Source organism: Sinocyclocheilus grahami, unplaced genomic scaffold (genome assembly GCF_001515645.1).
Source record: "Sinocyclocheilus grahami isolate Dianchi unplaced genomic scaffold, SAMN03320097.WGS_v1.1 scaffold442.1, whole genome shotgun sequence".
NCBI lineage: Eukaryota > Metazoa > Chordata > Actinopteri > Cypriniformes > Cyprinidae > Sinocyclocheilus > Sinocyclocheilus grahami.
In genome coordinates, this window is record NW_015505621.1 from 509,516 (window position 1) to 528,578 (window position 19,063).

Below are 19,063 nucleotides of genomic sequence, written 5' to 3' on the forward strand. Positions count from 1 at the left end.
CAACTCAATAAAATTAAGACAATGCCTGAAGAAACACACACACCTGAAAATGATCCAGATGCACTCATTCACCTTACACGAGCTGCCTACCAGACAGCATTTTAAGGCATCTTAGGAGAGTTTCAGAACAGAACTTGTAGTTCTAGACAGCGTGTGAGAGACGCGCCCCATCCACACACTCACTTCGGCTATGGCAGTGCATTAGGCCCTCATGACAATTAGCCTGGGAAAAGGTTTACGACCGCCAGGCCCACAGGAGCGTACAAATCGGCACAGCCGGAGGCAGCCTCTAGAACAGGAAGGTAATTACAGCTCTTCTCATCATAACGCTGAGAGGAAGCAAGCCACATAACGCACTCTTCCCCCCGCGCGCTCTTCTCTTACATACTGCTATAATTAATTATCGTGCCTTTACTCTTTGATTTATTCCACGATTCATAACATATTTATACATTCAAGATGAATTATCATTTCCTTCAGGAATTAATCAGTAACCAGAGGAAGGACCGGCCCTATGTGTTGTCGCTGTATCAAAGAACGAGCGACTTACCTTGCGGCGGATATTCAGGCCACACCGCAAGGTCAGCCGAGCTTACGGGCCCCAACAAACAACGGACAGAGTATCGTGATTTATGAGGCTGTATAAATTATAGTTAGCGAGAACCTGTTAAAAACAAGCAAGCACCTAGTATTTACTTACAGCATAAAAGTCAACATGAAATGACATTAACAACCTGTAATGTGACATTTCTGAATGAAATAGATATTCAAATGAGAAGAAAGGAGGGCGGGACTTCATTTCAGTCAATGCGATTTGATTGGGTTGCAAAATGCGCATTATGATATTATTTCTTAATATTTTTCTAGGTGAAGGGTGGAGCAAGATACTATGTCACTTTGATTAAAAGACATTATAAAGATTTTATTATTCCATAATAAGATTACTAAGAATATTTAATTTAGTGTCTCTTGGAGCCTCTTCTGCTCACCAAGGCTGCATTTATTTGCTTGAAAATGCAGTAAAAACAGTAAAATTGTGAAATATTATTACAATTCAAAATAAGTGCTTTCTACTTGAATATCTGTTAAAATGTCATTTATTTCTGTGATCAAAGCTGAATTTTCAGCATCATTACACCAGTCTTCAGTGTCACATGATCATTCAGAAATCATCCTAATATGCTGATTTATTACTTAAGAAACCGTTCTTCTTATTATAAATGTTAAAAACAATTGAGCTGCTTCATAGTTGTGTGGAAATACATTTTTCAGGATTATCTGATGAACAGAAAGTTCAAAAGAACAGCATTTATTTGCAACAGAAATTATTTGTAACATTATAAATGTCTTTACTGTCACTTTTGATCAATTTAATGCCTCACTGCTGAATAAAAGTACCAATTTCTTTAAAAAAAAAGATGCCTTCCTGTCACTCTGTGCTACATCTGTGTCAAATAAAGAAATTCAATAAGGTGCACTATATTAGCTATAAAACATGTCCTTTCGTGTCCTTTTGCTTTTCTGCACATCCACGAAACAAATGCATCCAGAAGTAAACCCACTAATGTGTGCACGTGTGCAGAAAACCCATCCACTCCACAGATGAATAATTTAGTGCTGAGTGTCTTAAACGTTCTTCTGAAGCACCCGAGACCCTCCTGCCCCAGAAAACAGGTGTCTGACTGTGAATCCCCACAAGCGGAGCGAGATGAATAGCGGGTCTGGTTTGGGTTGTGTAGTCAGCTGGATTGCGTCTGATAATGGCGGGTGAAGATTTCTGGGCCGCAGGGGTTAATGGCACGACACAGAACAGAGTTGCTAATTACATGTTCCGAACTATTTATCAGATTCTCCATCTGCACAGCGCCACGACTCTCATTGTGCACGCTAAATTACTCCTCGGATTATCTTTGTAAAGCAAGTTTTCATAATTAGGGCCCTGTGTGGATGTTTTCTCTCTGCGAGCGCCAACAGACACTGAGAGGGAGAGAAAATGAGCTGACTGGTTCATTCGGGCCTGACATCTTAAACCAGTGACACGAAAGCATCTGCTCCTAGTCAAAACGTCCTAAAAGAAAGTGCACCAGATTCCTACCGAATTTCCCAAATAGAGCCCTATAACAAACTCAAAGATCAAATATGACATTGTAGGAATAACAGAACTTGTATTATATTGGACCAAATCAAAATGCACAGTTTAAGGGTTAGTTTAACCAAAGATGAAAATTATTGTAAAAAAAAAAAAAAAAACTATAGAAGTAGTCCATGAGACTCTGTAAGTGATATATAACCTGACTTTTCACTTATGGATCAAATATTTCTTTAAAGGGTTAGTTCCCCCCAAAATTAAAATTCTGTCATTAATTACTCAGCCTCGTATTGTTCGAAACCCGTAAGACCTTCGTTCATCTTCGGAACACAATTTAAGATATTTTTGATGAAATCTGAGGGCTCTCTGACCCTCCCATAGACAGCAAGGTAACTACCACGTTCAAGGTCCAGAAAAATACAGAGATGATCAACAAAGTAGTCCGTGTGACATCAGTGGTTCAACTGTAAAGTTACGAAGCTACGATAATACTTTTTTGCGCAAGAAAACAAAAATAACAACTTTATTGCACATTTTCGTCTCTACTGCATCACTTTGGAAGTGCGTTCACGACAGTACCATGACGCGAGTGTGTGGTGGTGCTGACCCAGATCCGGCGTGATGACATCATTACGCCTGATCTGGGTCAGCACCGGCACACGCTCACGTCATGGTATTTTTGTTTTCTTCGCGCAAAAACGTATTCTCGTAGCTTCGTAACTTTACAGTTGAACCACTGATGTCACACGGACTACTTTGTCGATCATCTTGGTACTTTTCTGGACCTTGAACGTGGTAGTTACCTTGCTGTCTATGGGAGGGTCTGAGAGCTCTCAGATTTAATCAAAAATGTCTTAAATTGTGTTCCGAAGATGAACGAAGGTCTTACGGGTTTGGAAAAACACGAGGGTGAGTAATTAATGACAGAATTTTCATTTTTGGGTGAACTAACCCTTTAAATGACAGGAGTTTTAAAATCCCCAAAAATGTTTAACCCTATAAAGCCTACTAAGGCAAATTCCTAAGGCCTCTAAATGATCCAAACTTTGCTGAAAAACCTGTTGAACACAATCTACCTTCTGTTGTCTGATTAAGAGTTCAACTTTTTTAGCAAGTAAAAGCCTTTTAGTGTAATTATAAAAATGTCCACCTTCAGCTCGTTCTTCACGTGTCTTCTTGCTATGAAATTTTTATTGATTTTTATAAATTAAATCATGTAAGAATAACTTTTATATTGTTAGTAATATTTCAAGATGAACACTTACTGGACTGAAGCAGGTTTACTTTATCTATACATCGTTTTTTTAAAAATCATGTTAAAATGTATCAAATATGATGCATCAGGCTTTTAAGGAACGTTTATTTGTTCATCTCTCGATCATCATTGTATTGCATTGCATTATATGCTTCGAAACTACAGAGCTTTGATCACAAAACTAAGCATTTAAATATTATCTTAATGCAACATAGTGTGACGACTGATATTTTATGCATCTTATGTAAGTATTCTGCTTTAAGGTTAAAAAGATCTCACTGATTTACATTACAAGCTTTCAGAATTTCATCTGGTTGATCATATAAATATCAGCATCTGCACCAAATTGCATATTTTTGCTCACTTTGAGCCTCTTTCCCTTCATATTCTCACTATATCATACTATATGAGCCATAAAAGCTCATACGATAAGCTCAAATATGACTCAACAAAAACACATGCAAACTTTGTCTAAAGGTTCAATAAACTCTTCTTTCTCAAAAAAAAATTATTAGACTATTATTTCTTCTGTCAGGCTTTAAAGCGGTTAATTTCTGTATGGCATCCTAAAGGTGCATTAGTCCAACTGGCAATGATTAACTCTTTGTTTGACTAGGGTCTCCTTTATCACATGCTTGGCAAAGGTTTGCAACCATTTTCCATCTAAAGGTGAGCGCTGTGTGGCGTAACACTTCTCAGAGGGAGAAAAAGACTGGAGCGTGTGTGAGTGATCGTCGACACCTCTCCGATATCAGACCCAGCGGTGCGGCCGACTCTATTAACACACACATGCCGTCGGACGCGAGCGTCCTCGCAGTAAATGTTATTAAAATTACCTTCATTATAAGACACTCTTCATTATAAAACCAAAAAGTGCTGCTGGTCTCCCAGGGCCTTTGGATTAATAAGGACAGCAATGTATTTTAAGCCGTAAACTCAACTTCTTACTGTCCTTAATCTCCTTTCCACTTCACAGGCCAAATTAACACCTCTCCCCGGCTCTGACGGGACCTCATTAGCTCACTTCCACTCCGAAAGAGAAAAGAACAGGAAAGAAGAAGAGAAGACGACGACGATGAAGAGGGAGGAGGAGGAGGAGGAGGGAGACGACCAATGACAGCCACCAGCTCGGGGATTAACCCTTTCACGAGACCCAACGCTTCGGGAATCTAGGTCGACGTGTGTTTCTAATCAGCCGCCTGGTTAACGATAATTAGCAGGCGAGGCAGGAGGGGAGGAGAGGGAGGGATGCGCAGAAATGAAACAGAGAAAGAAAAGAGAAACCTGTCATGTCGCAAACACTTCAAAGCAGACGACTTCTCTTTTAAAAGTGGCACGATAAGGGTCCAAGAACCACTGGGGACCTCGAGAAAGCACAATGCTGGAGAAGGGAGGAGAATGAGGGCCGAAGAGACCTAAAACACAGACACACACACACACAAGCGCACGCTTCAGAGGGACCCAGAACACACACTCCACCTACATAACGCTGCGAGCTCTCGTAGTTTACTCTCACTGTTAAACTTCTCCAGCAGTAAGTGGTCCCTGTGAAGTTTATCCATCATGCACCTCTCAGTCAGGGCTGCTCTAGATCTCCAAAATATACAATGCATAGGCTGTTCCAGTCGTGCGAAAACACAATATGGTTAGTTAATTATTGCGTCTGTTCACAAGCTACATCACTGCACAGCACCAAAACAAAACAAAAAAATAAAAATAAAATAAAAAACAATAAAATAAAATAATAAAAATACATTTTTTAAAAGGTTTTAAAAATGTGTCCTTAATATTTTTATTATATATTAACCATTTAAAAAACAATAAGGGACTCAAGGCACTCATGCTATATTGTTAGTATATTCATCATCTTGTAAAGGTTCCTAACACCATATAAAGAAAGAAAACCCACGACTTTCTCAGTTGTTCATGAACACTGGAGAAGGATTTTTTTTAAAGATTCCATTCATAAAAATTGCACAAAATATTTAAAAGTGGTTCACAGCAAGAAAAAAATAATAATTTAATATGATTAAATAAAAAATAATAATTTAAATAAATAAATAGTTCCAATGAGTTTCCCAGTTGTGATTAAAGCATAAGATTTTTAAAAATCCTTTTAAAACATGTTGCATAATCGCATTATGCTTATGAAATATTTTGAAGCTGTGCAAAACTATTTTTTAATAATAAATAAAAAGCTAACTTGTTTTTACTATAATCTTTATATTCAGTAAGGAATTAAATTATTTCCCTATGAAAGTAATTCCTCATGAAGCCAAAATTCAGGAACTCTCGCAACGCACAAGCCACGCAACAAAACAATAAAGTTTCCAATCTGACAGGAAGATCTGGAAGAAAGACCATTTGCTCATCTGTCCCTTCACCCATCCTTAGGCATATGGTCCAGGTCACTGAAAAGTCGACATAGAAGTGTCAAGAACTCAAGTTTTTAGACTTACATACCGCATTTATCATATCTTAAGAATTCATGATCTTCGTGTTTGATATCATTTTAAAGGTCTCAGTGCGATTGGTAAAATGGTCTCAATTGCACAGTAGGCACTTATATTATGAGTACATTATGTTCTGCTGAGGAGGGGGTGCGTCCTCCTCAGGGTCTGTGAGAGTGTTTATCTATCTCCAGCCAGGTGCGACCCTGGGTCACGAGAAGCTAAAAAACCAAAAGCTCTTTTATGTTTTTACAACTGATTTGAAGATTTCTTTGTTTCTTATCTGGGTATATAAGGGATGTGACAAAGCACTACTTTGGGATTCTGTAGTCAGAAGACCCCACACCGCACATGTGAGACTCTGGAGCTTTGCACTAGAACTCAACATGCTGCTGTGTGTCACACTTATATTATGAGAAAGACTGAAAACTTTTGTAGAGTTCTGTTCTGCTGAGGAGGGGGTGCGTCCTCCTCAGGGTCTGTGAGAGTGTTTATCTATCTCCAGCCAGGTGCGACCCTGGGTCACGAGAAGCTAAAAAACCAAAAGCTCTTTTATGTTTTTACAACTGATTTGAAGATTTCTTTGTTTCTTATCTGGGTATATAAGGGATGTGACAAAGCACTACTTTGGGATTCTGTAGTCAGAAGACCCCACACCGCACATGTGAGACTCTGGAGCTTTGCACTAGAACTCAACATGCTGCTGTGTGTCTCTCTGCTGTCAGGTATGCATTTCGTGTTTTATTCAGAAGTGTAATTGTATTAAACACATTGTGCTCATAGAACACACTGTATAGTTGTTTGTGCTACTACATGTGCACATAGGCTAGTTAAGCTTATTCTTTAAAACACATGATTGCTTTGCTGTAAGTGTTCTTTGAAATGCTTACACTGTAAAAAATGATTGTAATTTTAACAGTAAAAGACTGTAAAAATGCTACAGTAAAAACCTGTTAACTGGTTAACATTAATTTCCATACTATATTCGGTGAATAAATGTAATTACATTTAATGTAATTTTACAGTAAGATACTGTTAAAAATACGGTTTTTAGAAGTGAAAAAGAAAAAGTCATTGTATATTTTACAGTGCCAAACCGTAAATTGACACTCCCAGAATTTCCTGCATGACACTTCATATTTGATGTTTTTTTGTTGAAATAACATGTTTCTTCTTGTTAGTTGTGCACATTAGGGTTTAATCTTACACCTAATGTTGTTAAATGAATGTTTATTGCATTATTTCAGTATCATGTGTGTCACCGTGATGGGGTTTAGTGTTTGTGTGAATGACGCTGTGTGCACCTTCTATATATAAGTATTGCCCTTCTCAGCTCGTAGAAAAGCTGTTTGTGATGAGCTTTGGTTCATCATGTGACTCTCTCATCACCACCAGTTTTTGGTGGTTATCAGTGCATTACAACGGTTCAAAACAGATATTAGTACTTCAATATGTTGGTTTATTAACATTACATCAGTTAATGAAATACGGTATTTTATTGTGAATTTAAGTTAAGCCTGTAAAACCTAAAATGTTGCTACCATATTCTGGCAACCACAGCTGCCGGTATTTTACCGTTAATGTCACAGATTTTTTTTTACAGTGTAGGTAAAAGGTTGTAGATGCCATGCATTCTAGACCATGTGTCTTGTGTTAAATTAGGATAACTGTTACATGTGTGACTATGTAAAATTTGTTTGTTTCCTACGTGGAACACTTGGCTATTCCCCATATACAGTAGCTACAGTGTCTATGTACAGGAGCAGGGTTGCCACGCGGCTACAATGTGATTCACAATTGCATTATCTGGGTCGTTAATGAATGAATAATTGAAAGTATGGGATTTCCAGAATAATCAAATATCTAAATTAATATAGAATCGATATCTGTGATCAAGTTTTTAATTAGAAATATTGCCTAAATTTAATGATCACTTGAAACTGGAGTCCGATTGAACACGGAGCTAGACTAAAATTGAAACTAAATCCTGATCAATTCAGAGGCGCAAGTAAAAGACCGAACACGCATTAAACCTTCGACCAGGCCGCTGGACTCCGCTTTTTGGGCCGGCGGGTGGATTATTACAATTCACTTTTCCATTCACAATTTCCATTAACCACAGGAACCCTGATTGTACTTATCAATGCCCTAATGCTATGTCTATTTACCGAATAGCACAGCAACAAGTCTTATTGCTTAAATCAATATAAAAGCCTATTTTACTTTCATAATCAGACACATTTCCAAGTAAAAACAAGATATCTAAAACAACAAATGTAAGGACTTTATCCACTGTGAATATATCATAAAAACAAGTATATAGCAAGTTTAATGGCACAGACATTTGAAGTTAACTCTATCGCCCCCTTGAGTAGTGAGGTTTGTTACAACCACAGCACACGTTAAGTACATTCAGCAGGACCTCGCACTCACAACGAGCTCGACGCTCAAAAAATCTTAATGATATCCAATCACAAGTGGCCACTGGAGACAGATCTGAGATGCATGTTAATATCAGACATGAGCGGCGATCTGTCGCGACTGACCACTTGTGATTGAATGATAAAGGATAGTTCGACCAAAAATGAAAATCTTGTCATCATTTTCTCATTCTCAAGTTGTTCCAAACCTATACGAGTTTCTTTCTTCCGTTCATCAGAGAGGATGATATTTTAAACAACACGGGTAATGAATCAGTTGCCGGTAGCCATTGACTTCCATAGTATTTTTTTTTTTCCCATGCTATGGAAGTTAGTGGCTACCGTCAACTGTTAGTTTACCAACATTCTTTGAAATATCTTCTTTTGTTTTCAACAGAAGAAAGAATCTCATACAGGTTTAGAACAACTTGAGGGTGAGAAAATTACAGCTCAATTTTTGGGTAAACTATCCCTTTAATATCAGGCCTAAAACACTTTTCCATGAAAATGCCATTGCATTCGCTCGAAACACAACATCATGTGGCCAGCTGGACTCTGTGACAGCAGCGAATCACTCCTGATGAGACGGGAAACCTGCGCTATCATTTCAGTATGCCTGAGCTCTCTGGACCACAGACGAGGTTCACAAATATGATTTATGATCTGCTGTTTAATGGCTCGAGCATTGGCTTTGAGAGGAGATCAGATGACTTTCTCGACAGGAGCATGTCAGGGAAGGAACGGGGAGTGCACCATTACAACAGCATGACAGAGAGAGTGAGAGAGGCCTCCAGTACTCCTGCGTCTTAATGGAGGAGAGATGCTACTTAAGTCTGACGGGAAAATGATACCAGTCAATACAGCAAAGGGCGGGGGGATGGAGCACGGATACGGATGACGTGATGCCGAGAGAGTTTTGATCCCTGGGAAAGGCAGCAAACGGCTACATAAAACATACAGAAACAATGACGGATGCCAAAAAAGCAATCAAATGATTGGGATGTTATTTCATGTAATATTTCTCCAAATCTCTCCAGCATGAGCAGACATGAGAGCAGCTAGGTTTCTGAGGTGGATATGATGGTATCTCCATTAAACGGGGATTGTTGACTGACCTGAGCTTGGAAACTCTTGAGGACAGGGGAAACCATCTCCAACACCTCCTAAACACAGAGAAACAGAGACAACACTGATGAATCCCACAAAACCCCGTCAGAAACATGTTTGGGTGATACTGCAATAAAACAATTTTAAAAACATTTTTATTTTGCTTGAAGAAAATAACGCCTATTTTTGGGGCCAATAAGATTTTTTTTGCATTGTTGTGCATTATTTGAAGAGTTTATTTGCAAAAACAGATAACTCTTCAAAAATCATGTTTTTTTTTATTATGTTATTGTGTTTTATTGTGTTAGTTAGCTGCATTTTTTTTTGTTATTGTTTAATCTAATTAAAATAACCCAACTGCAGTTTGATTGAGATTAATTGGAATGCACAATGAAAAAACATGATTTTTGAAAATTGTTAAAAACGGAGTTATCTGTTTTTGCAAATGAATTTTGGGGAGAAAAAAGTTCATAATAATAAAAGTCGCAATGCAAAAGATCCTAATCATCATAAAATAAGTTATATTTTATTTATGCTAAATATATTGAAATATAATTTTTGTTCTTGATTTTGGGGTGAAGAATGACCTAGGTATTATCTTTATTTTTATTTTTAAGATTCACCACAAAAGGAAAAAAAAAAATCAAGACTGAAGAACATTTTATGCTTAAAAGATTAATGAAAAATCTTTCAGACATAAAAATATATACAAATAAATAAATATTACTTGAAGTAAAATAAACATTAACTGAAATAAAATACAAAAATTAAACTGGCAAAAACAATACAATACATCTAAAAACAACAATAAATATAAAAATAGAATCTAATTCCAAATATTATCAAAAACTACTGTATAATAGTATATCAATATACTAAAATAACATTGGTGTGCAGCTTCAGTTGTCTATGGGTCAAATCATTTCACCAGGATAAATGTTAAAAAACATTTAACCTTGAACAACATACATGTTAACAATGAGACTAGTATGACAGAGACACTTACTGACTTTGTCACTACAGACTTGAATGCAATATTTCAAGAGAAAAATCACACTGAATTACACGCGTAATACATAACCAGAAGTTCATCCACCTAAAACAGTAGTCCTACTACAGAAAGGGATGAGAATTCAGCTCAAATAACATTAAATCTGTACAAAAATCCAAGTACTTTAACAAATGTATGAGTTTTAAACCACTGTTTTCACCCACAGACTTCCATTGTATGTGTATTAGTATTGTTAATCCAAAAAAAAGAGAAAAAAGTCTGTGGTAATCAACAGTACGCCGCATTTGTTGTTAGTAGATGTTGTATTGAACCGAGAACCTTCGGATGAAGACAATAATAACTTCTTCATTAACACAAATAACTCGTCTGATTCTCCTGTCAATCCATTACTGCGCCACAATCTTTAACGATACAGCTAGCACGAACCCCATTCGCTCCAGACGTTTGCTAATCTTGTCAATTCTGATTGTCACTGATGACATTTGTGTCAAGAGGAGAGCAAACGAGGCGTTGGGCTTCTGAGTCGAGAGGTCTGACACCGGATCGTGTCGAAGCTTCACACGCAGCCTCGGAAAAAGGAAGGCCGCTAACGAGGAAAAATGTAAAATGTCAAAGCGCGTATAATGAGAGACGCGTGACAAGCATTCCTCGCGTCGTCACCTTTACCTGAAGAGGAATCGGAGGCGCAGCTCCGGATTAGAGGGACTTGAACTTAAATACGTTCGGCGGAGGATTTTCCTCCATGGGAACGAGCGGCTCATTTTCTGAGGTTTTTTCGCTGAAGGCTCTGGAAGATTAAATGCTGATGTCTGCCTGTTCTGGGCTGGATGTGACGAGTAACATCAATAAACAGCAGGTACTCTGTGTTACACTATTAGTGCTGATACTGGAGGGACGCATGGGTTTGTATGTCTTCCGTGAAACACACAGAGTGACAGTCTGACAGAGATAGAACTATTCTGAGGTTTATGACACTAGAGAAACTAGATACAAGCTCGGGAATATTAGATAGAAGTGGCTTATACTGGAAGAGGAGAAGTGAGGGTGGAAAAAATGGGAGGGGTGGAGAAGACAGGGGAGGAGACTAAATGTCAAGAGGGGCGGGGCAGAAAGTTAAAAAGGCGGAGAAAACAAGAGGGGCGGAGACAACAGTAGAGAAACTGAGAGACAAATGCCCTTGTGATAGATGCCGTAGTTGGTTTCAAAAGCATCTATCCTTATTGATGGCTTTTCAAAAATATGCATAAACCATTAGCTGTGCATACTGAGAAAAAAAAATTATGAGCAAAAGTCTGGGGTTGGTACGATTTTTTATGTTCCTGAAAGGCTTTAATGTTTAAAAAAACATTTACTGCATTTACTTGTTTAAAAATAATGTGAAATATTATTGCAATTTAAAATAGCTGTTTTCTATGTGAATATATATTAAAATTATGTAATGCTGAAGTACTCCAGTCTTCAGTGTCACATGATCCTTCAGAAATCATTCTAATTTACTGATTTGATGCTCAAAAAAAAAACATTTCTGATTATTATCAATGTTGAAAACAGTTGTGCTGCTTCATATTTTGTGGAAACTGCTATATATTTTTTTCCAGTTATATTTGATGAATAGAAAGTTCAAAGGAAAGCATTTATTTGAAATCTAAATCTTCTGTAACACTATAAATGTCTTCATTGCCATTTTTGATCAATTTAATGCATCCTTGCTGAATAAAATATTAATTTCTTTAAAAAAAAAACTTACTGACCTTAAACTTTTAACAGCCGTATATATCATTAATAACATTTTATGATGTTATAGTAAATAATCTTGAAAGATTGAATGCATTTTTTGTAAATAGTTTTACATAGTCAGAAATAAATGTATGTAAATGACAATAAATATGTAAATAAATGTACAGTATTTACACAACATACAAAAGTGTCAAAATCAGCCAGTCAGTTTTGTCATGATGCCATTTTCCAGATGTTCTAGAATAATTAGTCATGGCTTTTACGGATCAGTTGATTGGCTCGAGAAGTTCTGAAATATGAGAAGGGAAGGAGTTCAGACAAGAGAAGACAGACAGAAAATGAGAGGAGGAGCAAACAAACAGAAGCACATATGAGGGTCTGACAAAAAAAGAAAAGAAAAAGCTAAACACCCAAACTTGGTTGCCATCTCAGGTAAGGTCAAGAAAACCTTAAAAATGTCTATCAGCATGAAACCGACTAGATGAACATCACACACACACTTAAATATTTCTCGCTCTCCCACTCACCTCTGGGACATTTTTCTTGAATTCCCGGCTCAGTTCCACCAGGTGCTTATGGGAGTCCTCGCTCTCTTCCTGTCGGCCTGCTAGTTGTGCCGCCACTGAATTTAGCTCCCTCTACAGAGACAAAGAGAACGAGAGAGAGAGAGAGACGCTTTAGAGAGGTCTGCCAACACTCATATACACAGCTTAGTACATACATTAATAAATATACGCTGCTGAATATTAACCGTGTAATCCGTCATGATCTGATAGAAGGCGACTGCTTACTGTAAGCTCAGCCCCATTAATAATTAAACCAAAATAAATCCAATGCCTACAGTAGCAGAAGGCCTTTTAGATAATCAGAATCCAAAATAATCAATACCTCTGCAACAGTCATGGGAAAGAGAGAGAGATGGAATGAGAGAGAGAGAGAGAGAGAGAGAGAGGGCGGAGGGAGAAAATGGCACATGCACAGGAACTCTGAATATTCACCAATATCCATCTTATTCAGCTGACTTGGTGAGCAGAACGACTGAAATATGGTCGAGGACGACTGTAGAGAGGTCGGCACGAGCAAAATCAATATCAGAAAGTACTGCTGTGTTTTTTTAGTACATGCACCATCACATTAACATGGTTTTTCAGACATTGTGCCATAATAGTAATACCATTTTTAAGACTGTTCTATGAAGTAGAACTGTATACCTGGTACATAAATATTTTTTTCAGAGAAAAAAACACTCATAGACAGACAGACGGACACTTTTGTTCAGCAAAAACTTAAATTCAATAATGAAGTACAGGGAATTTTTCTTGCAATTTTAGACATCGTCTTGAAATTCTGAGTTGATCTCAAGTTTTCTCACAAAGTCAGAATTTTGAGATATCAATTGCAAGAAAAAGGTATGAAAATATAAACTGCAAGACAAAACTTTGCAATTCTCACAATTCTGACTTTGCAAGAGAATTGTGATAAAAAATATTGCAACATTTAAACTCAGAATTGCAAGATATAAACTCGCCATTCTGAGAAGAAAAATAAGGATTGTGAGATATAAAGTCAAAATTGCAAAACTGCATTTTCTTTATTTTTATTCTGTAGCAGAAAAAAAAGCGAGATGTAAAATCGGAATACTGAGATAAAAAATCACAGTTACCTTTGGCAGTTTTCAAAATTGCTAATAATCAGAAATGCTTCAAATCAGCATATTAGAATGATATCTGAAGATCATGTGACACTGAAGACTGGAGTAATGATGCTGAAAATTCAGCTTTGATCACAGAAATAAATTTCATTTGACTATATATTCACATAGAAAACATTTAAAATTGCAATAATATTTCACAATATTACTGTTTTAACTATATTTTTAATCAAATATATATATTTCATTGGCCATTACTTTACGTATTAGTACACAACCCCCTACAGAATTCATTCAAACAACACTGATCAAACTTGCTCCAATTACAAGTCATGTTTAACAGCTCAACCTACTTCTAAAACATCTCCGTCCTCACATTCTCTCACCGTCAAAGGTCTTTGTGTTCAATCTAAAGCTAAAAAAAAATGAAGGAGAGGGCTTTTCAATTACTGTACCAAATTCGTACATGACATCAAATTTAATTTACTATGTTTTAATTAATCTGTACTCTTACTTAAAGGCAATTTAGAAAATGATCTAATGGGAGAGGAAGAATTCCTGAGGACAAAAGCTGTAACGCAGCCCCAGATTTACGGCACCAGCGCTTGGATGCTTTTCAAACTCTTCGTTTTCTTCACTGGAGTCTAAAAGTGTGATGAGGAGGATCTGGACGGACAGTTTCTGTGTTTAGGACACTTGTTCATAAAAAAACTACATCATAAAGTGACTTATTTGACCTCTAGAAGGACTTTAGACACCAGTGCAGCACAAAAGAACGACTATCAGAGCTTTAAAACACAATACGGCATCAAGACAGCATCTGGTGCTGTAAGTTTCACCTGGCAAGAGACTAAAGTCGAAAAACACCAATGATCAACGTGAAATGAAAAGACATATTGAAGCTTTTTTATGGAAGTCATTTACAGAGCTGTTAAGCCATAATAGTTTAGGGACTGGAAGGGTTTGATGGACTGTGATGCTTGGATTTAACCTCTATTAGCTTGAAGCAGACTACAGGCTGTTAATCTATTTGACTGACGCACAGACGAGAACCTCGACACGAAGCGACACACAAAGAGTTTGTGGTGCTTAACAGATCTGGAAACGCTGATGCTATCAACCCAATAACAAGCCAGCACAGGTTTCCTTCTTTAGTTGACTCTGTAGTGTGCACAGAAGGGGCGTATATCTACAGAAGTAGGTGTGCTAAACGACATGACCTTAATTCTAAATAAATATGTAGGACTGTGTGTTTGGAATTAAACATGTCATCTATTTTTCCCGGCTATTGTTCTTCTTTGTTTCCATTCTTAATGATTTCTTACTTTAGTTACTTGAGTCCTGCAGGATTTATGTATAATGTTTGCTCAGTGAGTCTACAAACACTCAACATGAATAAAAACATTCGATTTTTACATTTTATGAAGAATATACACTGCCATGTAAAAGGCTGGGCTAAAAAATGTTTTTGAAATAAGTCTCTTTTGCTCATCATGGCTGCATTTATTTGTTTAAAAATACAGTAAAATCTGTAATATTGTGAAATATTATTACAATTTAAAAATGCTGATTTCTAGTTAATATATATTGTAAAATGTAATTTATTTCTGTGATCAAAGCTGAATTTTCAGCATCATTACTCCAGTCTTCAGTGTCACATTATCCTACAGAAAACAATTATTATTGGTGCTCGATTATTAATAATGGCTCTAACAATGTTAAAAACAGTTTTTGTTGCTTAATATCTTTTTGTGGAAACAGCATTTATTTGAAATAGAAATGTTTTGTAATATTATAAATGTCTTCACTGTTACTTTTGACCAATTTAATGCATCCTTGTGGAGTAAAGTTATTCATTTTTAGGATAGGATTATTTTTTTCATTCATTCTTTCTTCTGCTCTTTCTTTCATTCACTCTTTCTTTCACTTGTTCTTTCATTTGTTTATTTCACTTACTCTTTTTAGTTCTTTCTTTTGCTCTCATTCACTTTTATTCTTTCGCTCTTTCCTTTGTTCTTTCACTCTTTAATTTGTTATTTATTTCCTTTTTTCATTCACTCTTTCATTAATTCATTACTTTGCTCTTTCTTTCATTCTTTCATTCACGCGTTTGTTCTTTTGCTCTCTTTCAATCTCTTTCATTCCCTCTTTGATTTGTTCTTCTTTCTTTCTTTCATTCGCTCATTCTCTCCTTCTTTCTCATACTTCCCTTGCCAGGTAAAAATCATAATTCAGATCACTTAGAAAAAAGTATTAATACACCACAAAGTGGCATGATCTGAGCAACATCTGTAGCACAAACAGTGAAGTTTAATGCTTCTGATTAAGGATTTGAACCAATCTCAAACTCTCAAGTGTGAAGAACAGCAATACTGAAGAAACACGGCTAATTGCCTGAGCACAAACTTCATCGCTAAGAAGCATTTACAGAAACTTGCGCTTAAGTTTTAGCAGCACTAACAGTAGGAGTATATAAAGGAAAAGCTTTTTTATTAATAGTTTTGACATCTGACACATCACAAACAGCATCTTTGCTCCCTGCATCGTCTACAGAGACGAGATATCAGCAGGAGCTGGAAATAAACCTGCTCGCTCTCACCTTTCAAGAACAAACTGCAGCATGCTTCACTTCTGTTGTTTTTTTTAAATGTTTGTTCATTTGTGCTCAGACAGCCATCAGACCCACCTGATGCTAACGCGCCGTTTGCCAAAAGCTCTTTTTCTTCCTCATTTCTCTGCTACCCATGATGCACCGAGGCTCTGAGACAGACGCCTGGTAATGCAAGCGTGCACAGCAGGTGATGATCCACGTTAGTCAGTGTCTTTCCGAGCAGGAAAATTACAGTACACATAAGACACATGAACTGCGGTCTGACACGAGCGAGCTAAACTAGCTCAGAAAACTTTCACGATAAACAACTTAGTCCTTACAGCTTTAAAATCTGCTCCTTTTCCCACGTTATCAAGTTATATATATTTATATCTGTATTTTCCTTATTTCTTTCTATATTTAACCTTTTTCTTATAGTGTTTTAAAATTAATATTTGAGGCAAAATACTTTGTACAAGCCCCTCAGGGCTTTTCTTAATTTATTTTCTTAATATTATCAAATAAAATGTTATTTTATAATATTAATAATAATTATTATAATTAAATATTAATATGCTTAATATTTTGAAAACATGTAAAATAAACTATTATTATTAATAATACAAATAATAAAATTAAATATTACTATTATTATTGTTGTTGTTTTTATCTATTATTATTAATATTTAGTTGTACTACTACTTCTATTGTTGTATTTTAAAAAAAAAGTATTATTATTATATTTTAGGGGTGCTCCGATTGATTGGCTACCGATCACTATCGGCCGATAATTACGTTGGGATGATTGATCGGCGGTCTCTAAAAAGGACGATCTCCAAAAACCGATCTCAAGCTGATGACGCTGCCGTGAGAGGTTTGGCGCGACATGCTGCAGCACCGTCTCAGTCTCTGTCCGGCGTTGGTGAAACAATTATAATATTTCTTCATTAAATAACTTATAAAGTAATTTGAAAACTTTCTGTGAGACATAATTTCACAAACAGCATGAGTGAATTACCGCGCACGCTCGCTCTCTCTTTCTCTCTCGAAATACGCAAATGGCTTCAAATCACCACATCACGTCTGTCTAAAAGCGAGCTATACGCTGCACAGTTGACACAGGAATTGTCACTTGCACAATCGAGGCATGCAGTGTCACATCGTCACTAAAGTTTATAAATTGCATTACTTTTTAATTCTTGCCAGTGTTTAACAATTCAGCGCTCGCGCGCTCTCCTGGAGACCGTGCGCTCATGCACACTCGCAGCACACACACATAATGTCAGGTTCACATTACTCCGTTTGCAGTGCGTATGTGGCAGAGGTGTAAAGTATTGGAGTAAATGTAATTAGTTACTGTACTTGAGTATCTTTTTGGATACTTTGTAGTTGTACTGAGTATCAAAGATATTAGCAACTTTTACTCTCTACTTCACTACATTTTTGAATGAGTATCTGTACTCTTTACTCCACTACATTTGAAATGAGTGTTGCAGTTACACATTACATTTTGCATGGACCTAGCTTTTTCTGCAGCAGTTTATTTCTGCTACAAAAGACGTGATACTGCCTATTACAGGTCACTGAAAGTACTGCGTTTTGCCCTTACTCACCCAAACTTGTCAACAAGGCTACATTATGTGAATGGGAGTTCCTTAGCAAGTATTTGTGAATCACAGGTGTTTTATATACGAGATGAGGACATGACTGCAACATTATTTTATTTATCCATTATAATGAAGAGACCTATCTTGTTAAGGCCTGTTCACACCAAGCACGATAACTATAAAGATAACGATAAAGATATAGTTCTAAAAATCGTTCTCAATATTAAATAACAGAAGAGTCCACACCACAGCTATAATGATAAAGGCACAGAGAAATTATATAATTGGAATCATTTTCAGAACGATTTTTTCCAGCTGATTAGTACTTCTTTTTCAGACTAGTGCATTTTTTGAGCCTATATTTAGTATAAATAAAATACTTAAGTACTGTTAAAATCAGATACTCTAAGACTTTTTCTCAAGTTGTTTTGGAATTGGTGACTTGTAACGTGTAGTGGAGTAATTTTCACTGTAAGGTATTTGTACTTTTACTCAAGTATGGTTTTTAGGTACTCTTTACACCTCTGGTATGTGGTGTGTATTTTTTCCGCGCTCATGTTAACGGATAAAAGCGTTCACTGCACACGGCTGCGGTCCGGCAGTGCGTTCAGGAGCGGTGCGTCTGCTGCAGTGCAGAGATCTTTTCCGCGCAGTCCATGTTTGCTCCGCTGCAAGCGCTGAATTAAAGTAACAGCGCATTGTTTGCAGTAAATATGAACATGGATTGACACGAAAATGTAGTAGGCTTTTTGGCTAGGTTTAAAGGTAAAGAGCACTTTTAGATAAACAAGGCAATAATAGATAGCACTCGTGGAGGTAGGAAAACAAAGTTCTTTATGAACCGCAGGATTGCTTGTAATAAAGATTTCAATGCAAAAGAAAAGGCAGTAGAGCTGACCGTTTCTGTCAATGGTAAGTTTGTGTTAACGTAACGTCAACGTAAGAAAAGTAGTTTAAATGTTTTGCCATTTGATTGAGCAACTTAATATATAAATCTAGAAGTAAATGCAAAAGTAAAAAGCATTGACTAATGTTTTGTTTATATTTATTGTGTTGTCTGTGAAAGATTGTATTACTGTACTGTGTAAAAAAAGAATTGCAATACTGAAAAAGCATTTTCAGTGACAATGTTTGGATTTGAAATC

At 36.6% G+C, this 19,063-nt stretch overlaps 1 protein-coding gene across 1 annotated transcript in view; it reads right to left on the reverse strand.

The window, feature by feature from the left end:
* Positions 1-19,063, reverse strand: part of LOC107552142 (homeobox protein cut-like 2) — a 177,353-nt gene that overhangs the window by 91,716 nt on the left and 66,574 nt on the right. The window contains exons 2-3 of the mRNA XM_016233972.1: positions 12,598-12,708; positions 9,330-9,377 (exon numbers count right to left, since the gene is read on the reverse strand). Of these exons, the coding sequence (XP_016089458.1) occupies positions 9,330-9,377; positions 12,598-12,708 (159 nt within the window). The remainder of the gene's footprint in view (positions 1-9,329; positions 9,378-12,597; positions 12,709-19,063) is intronic.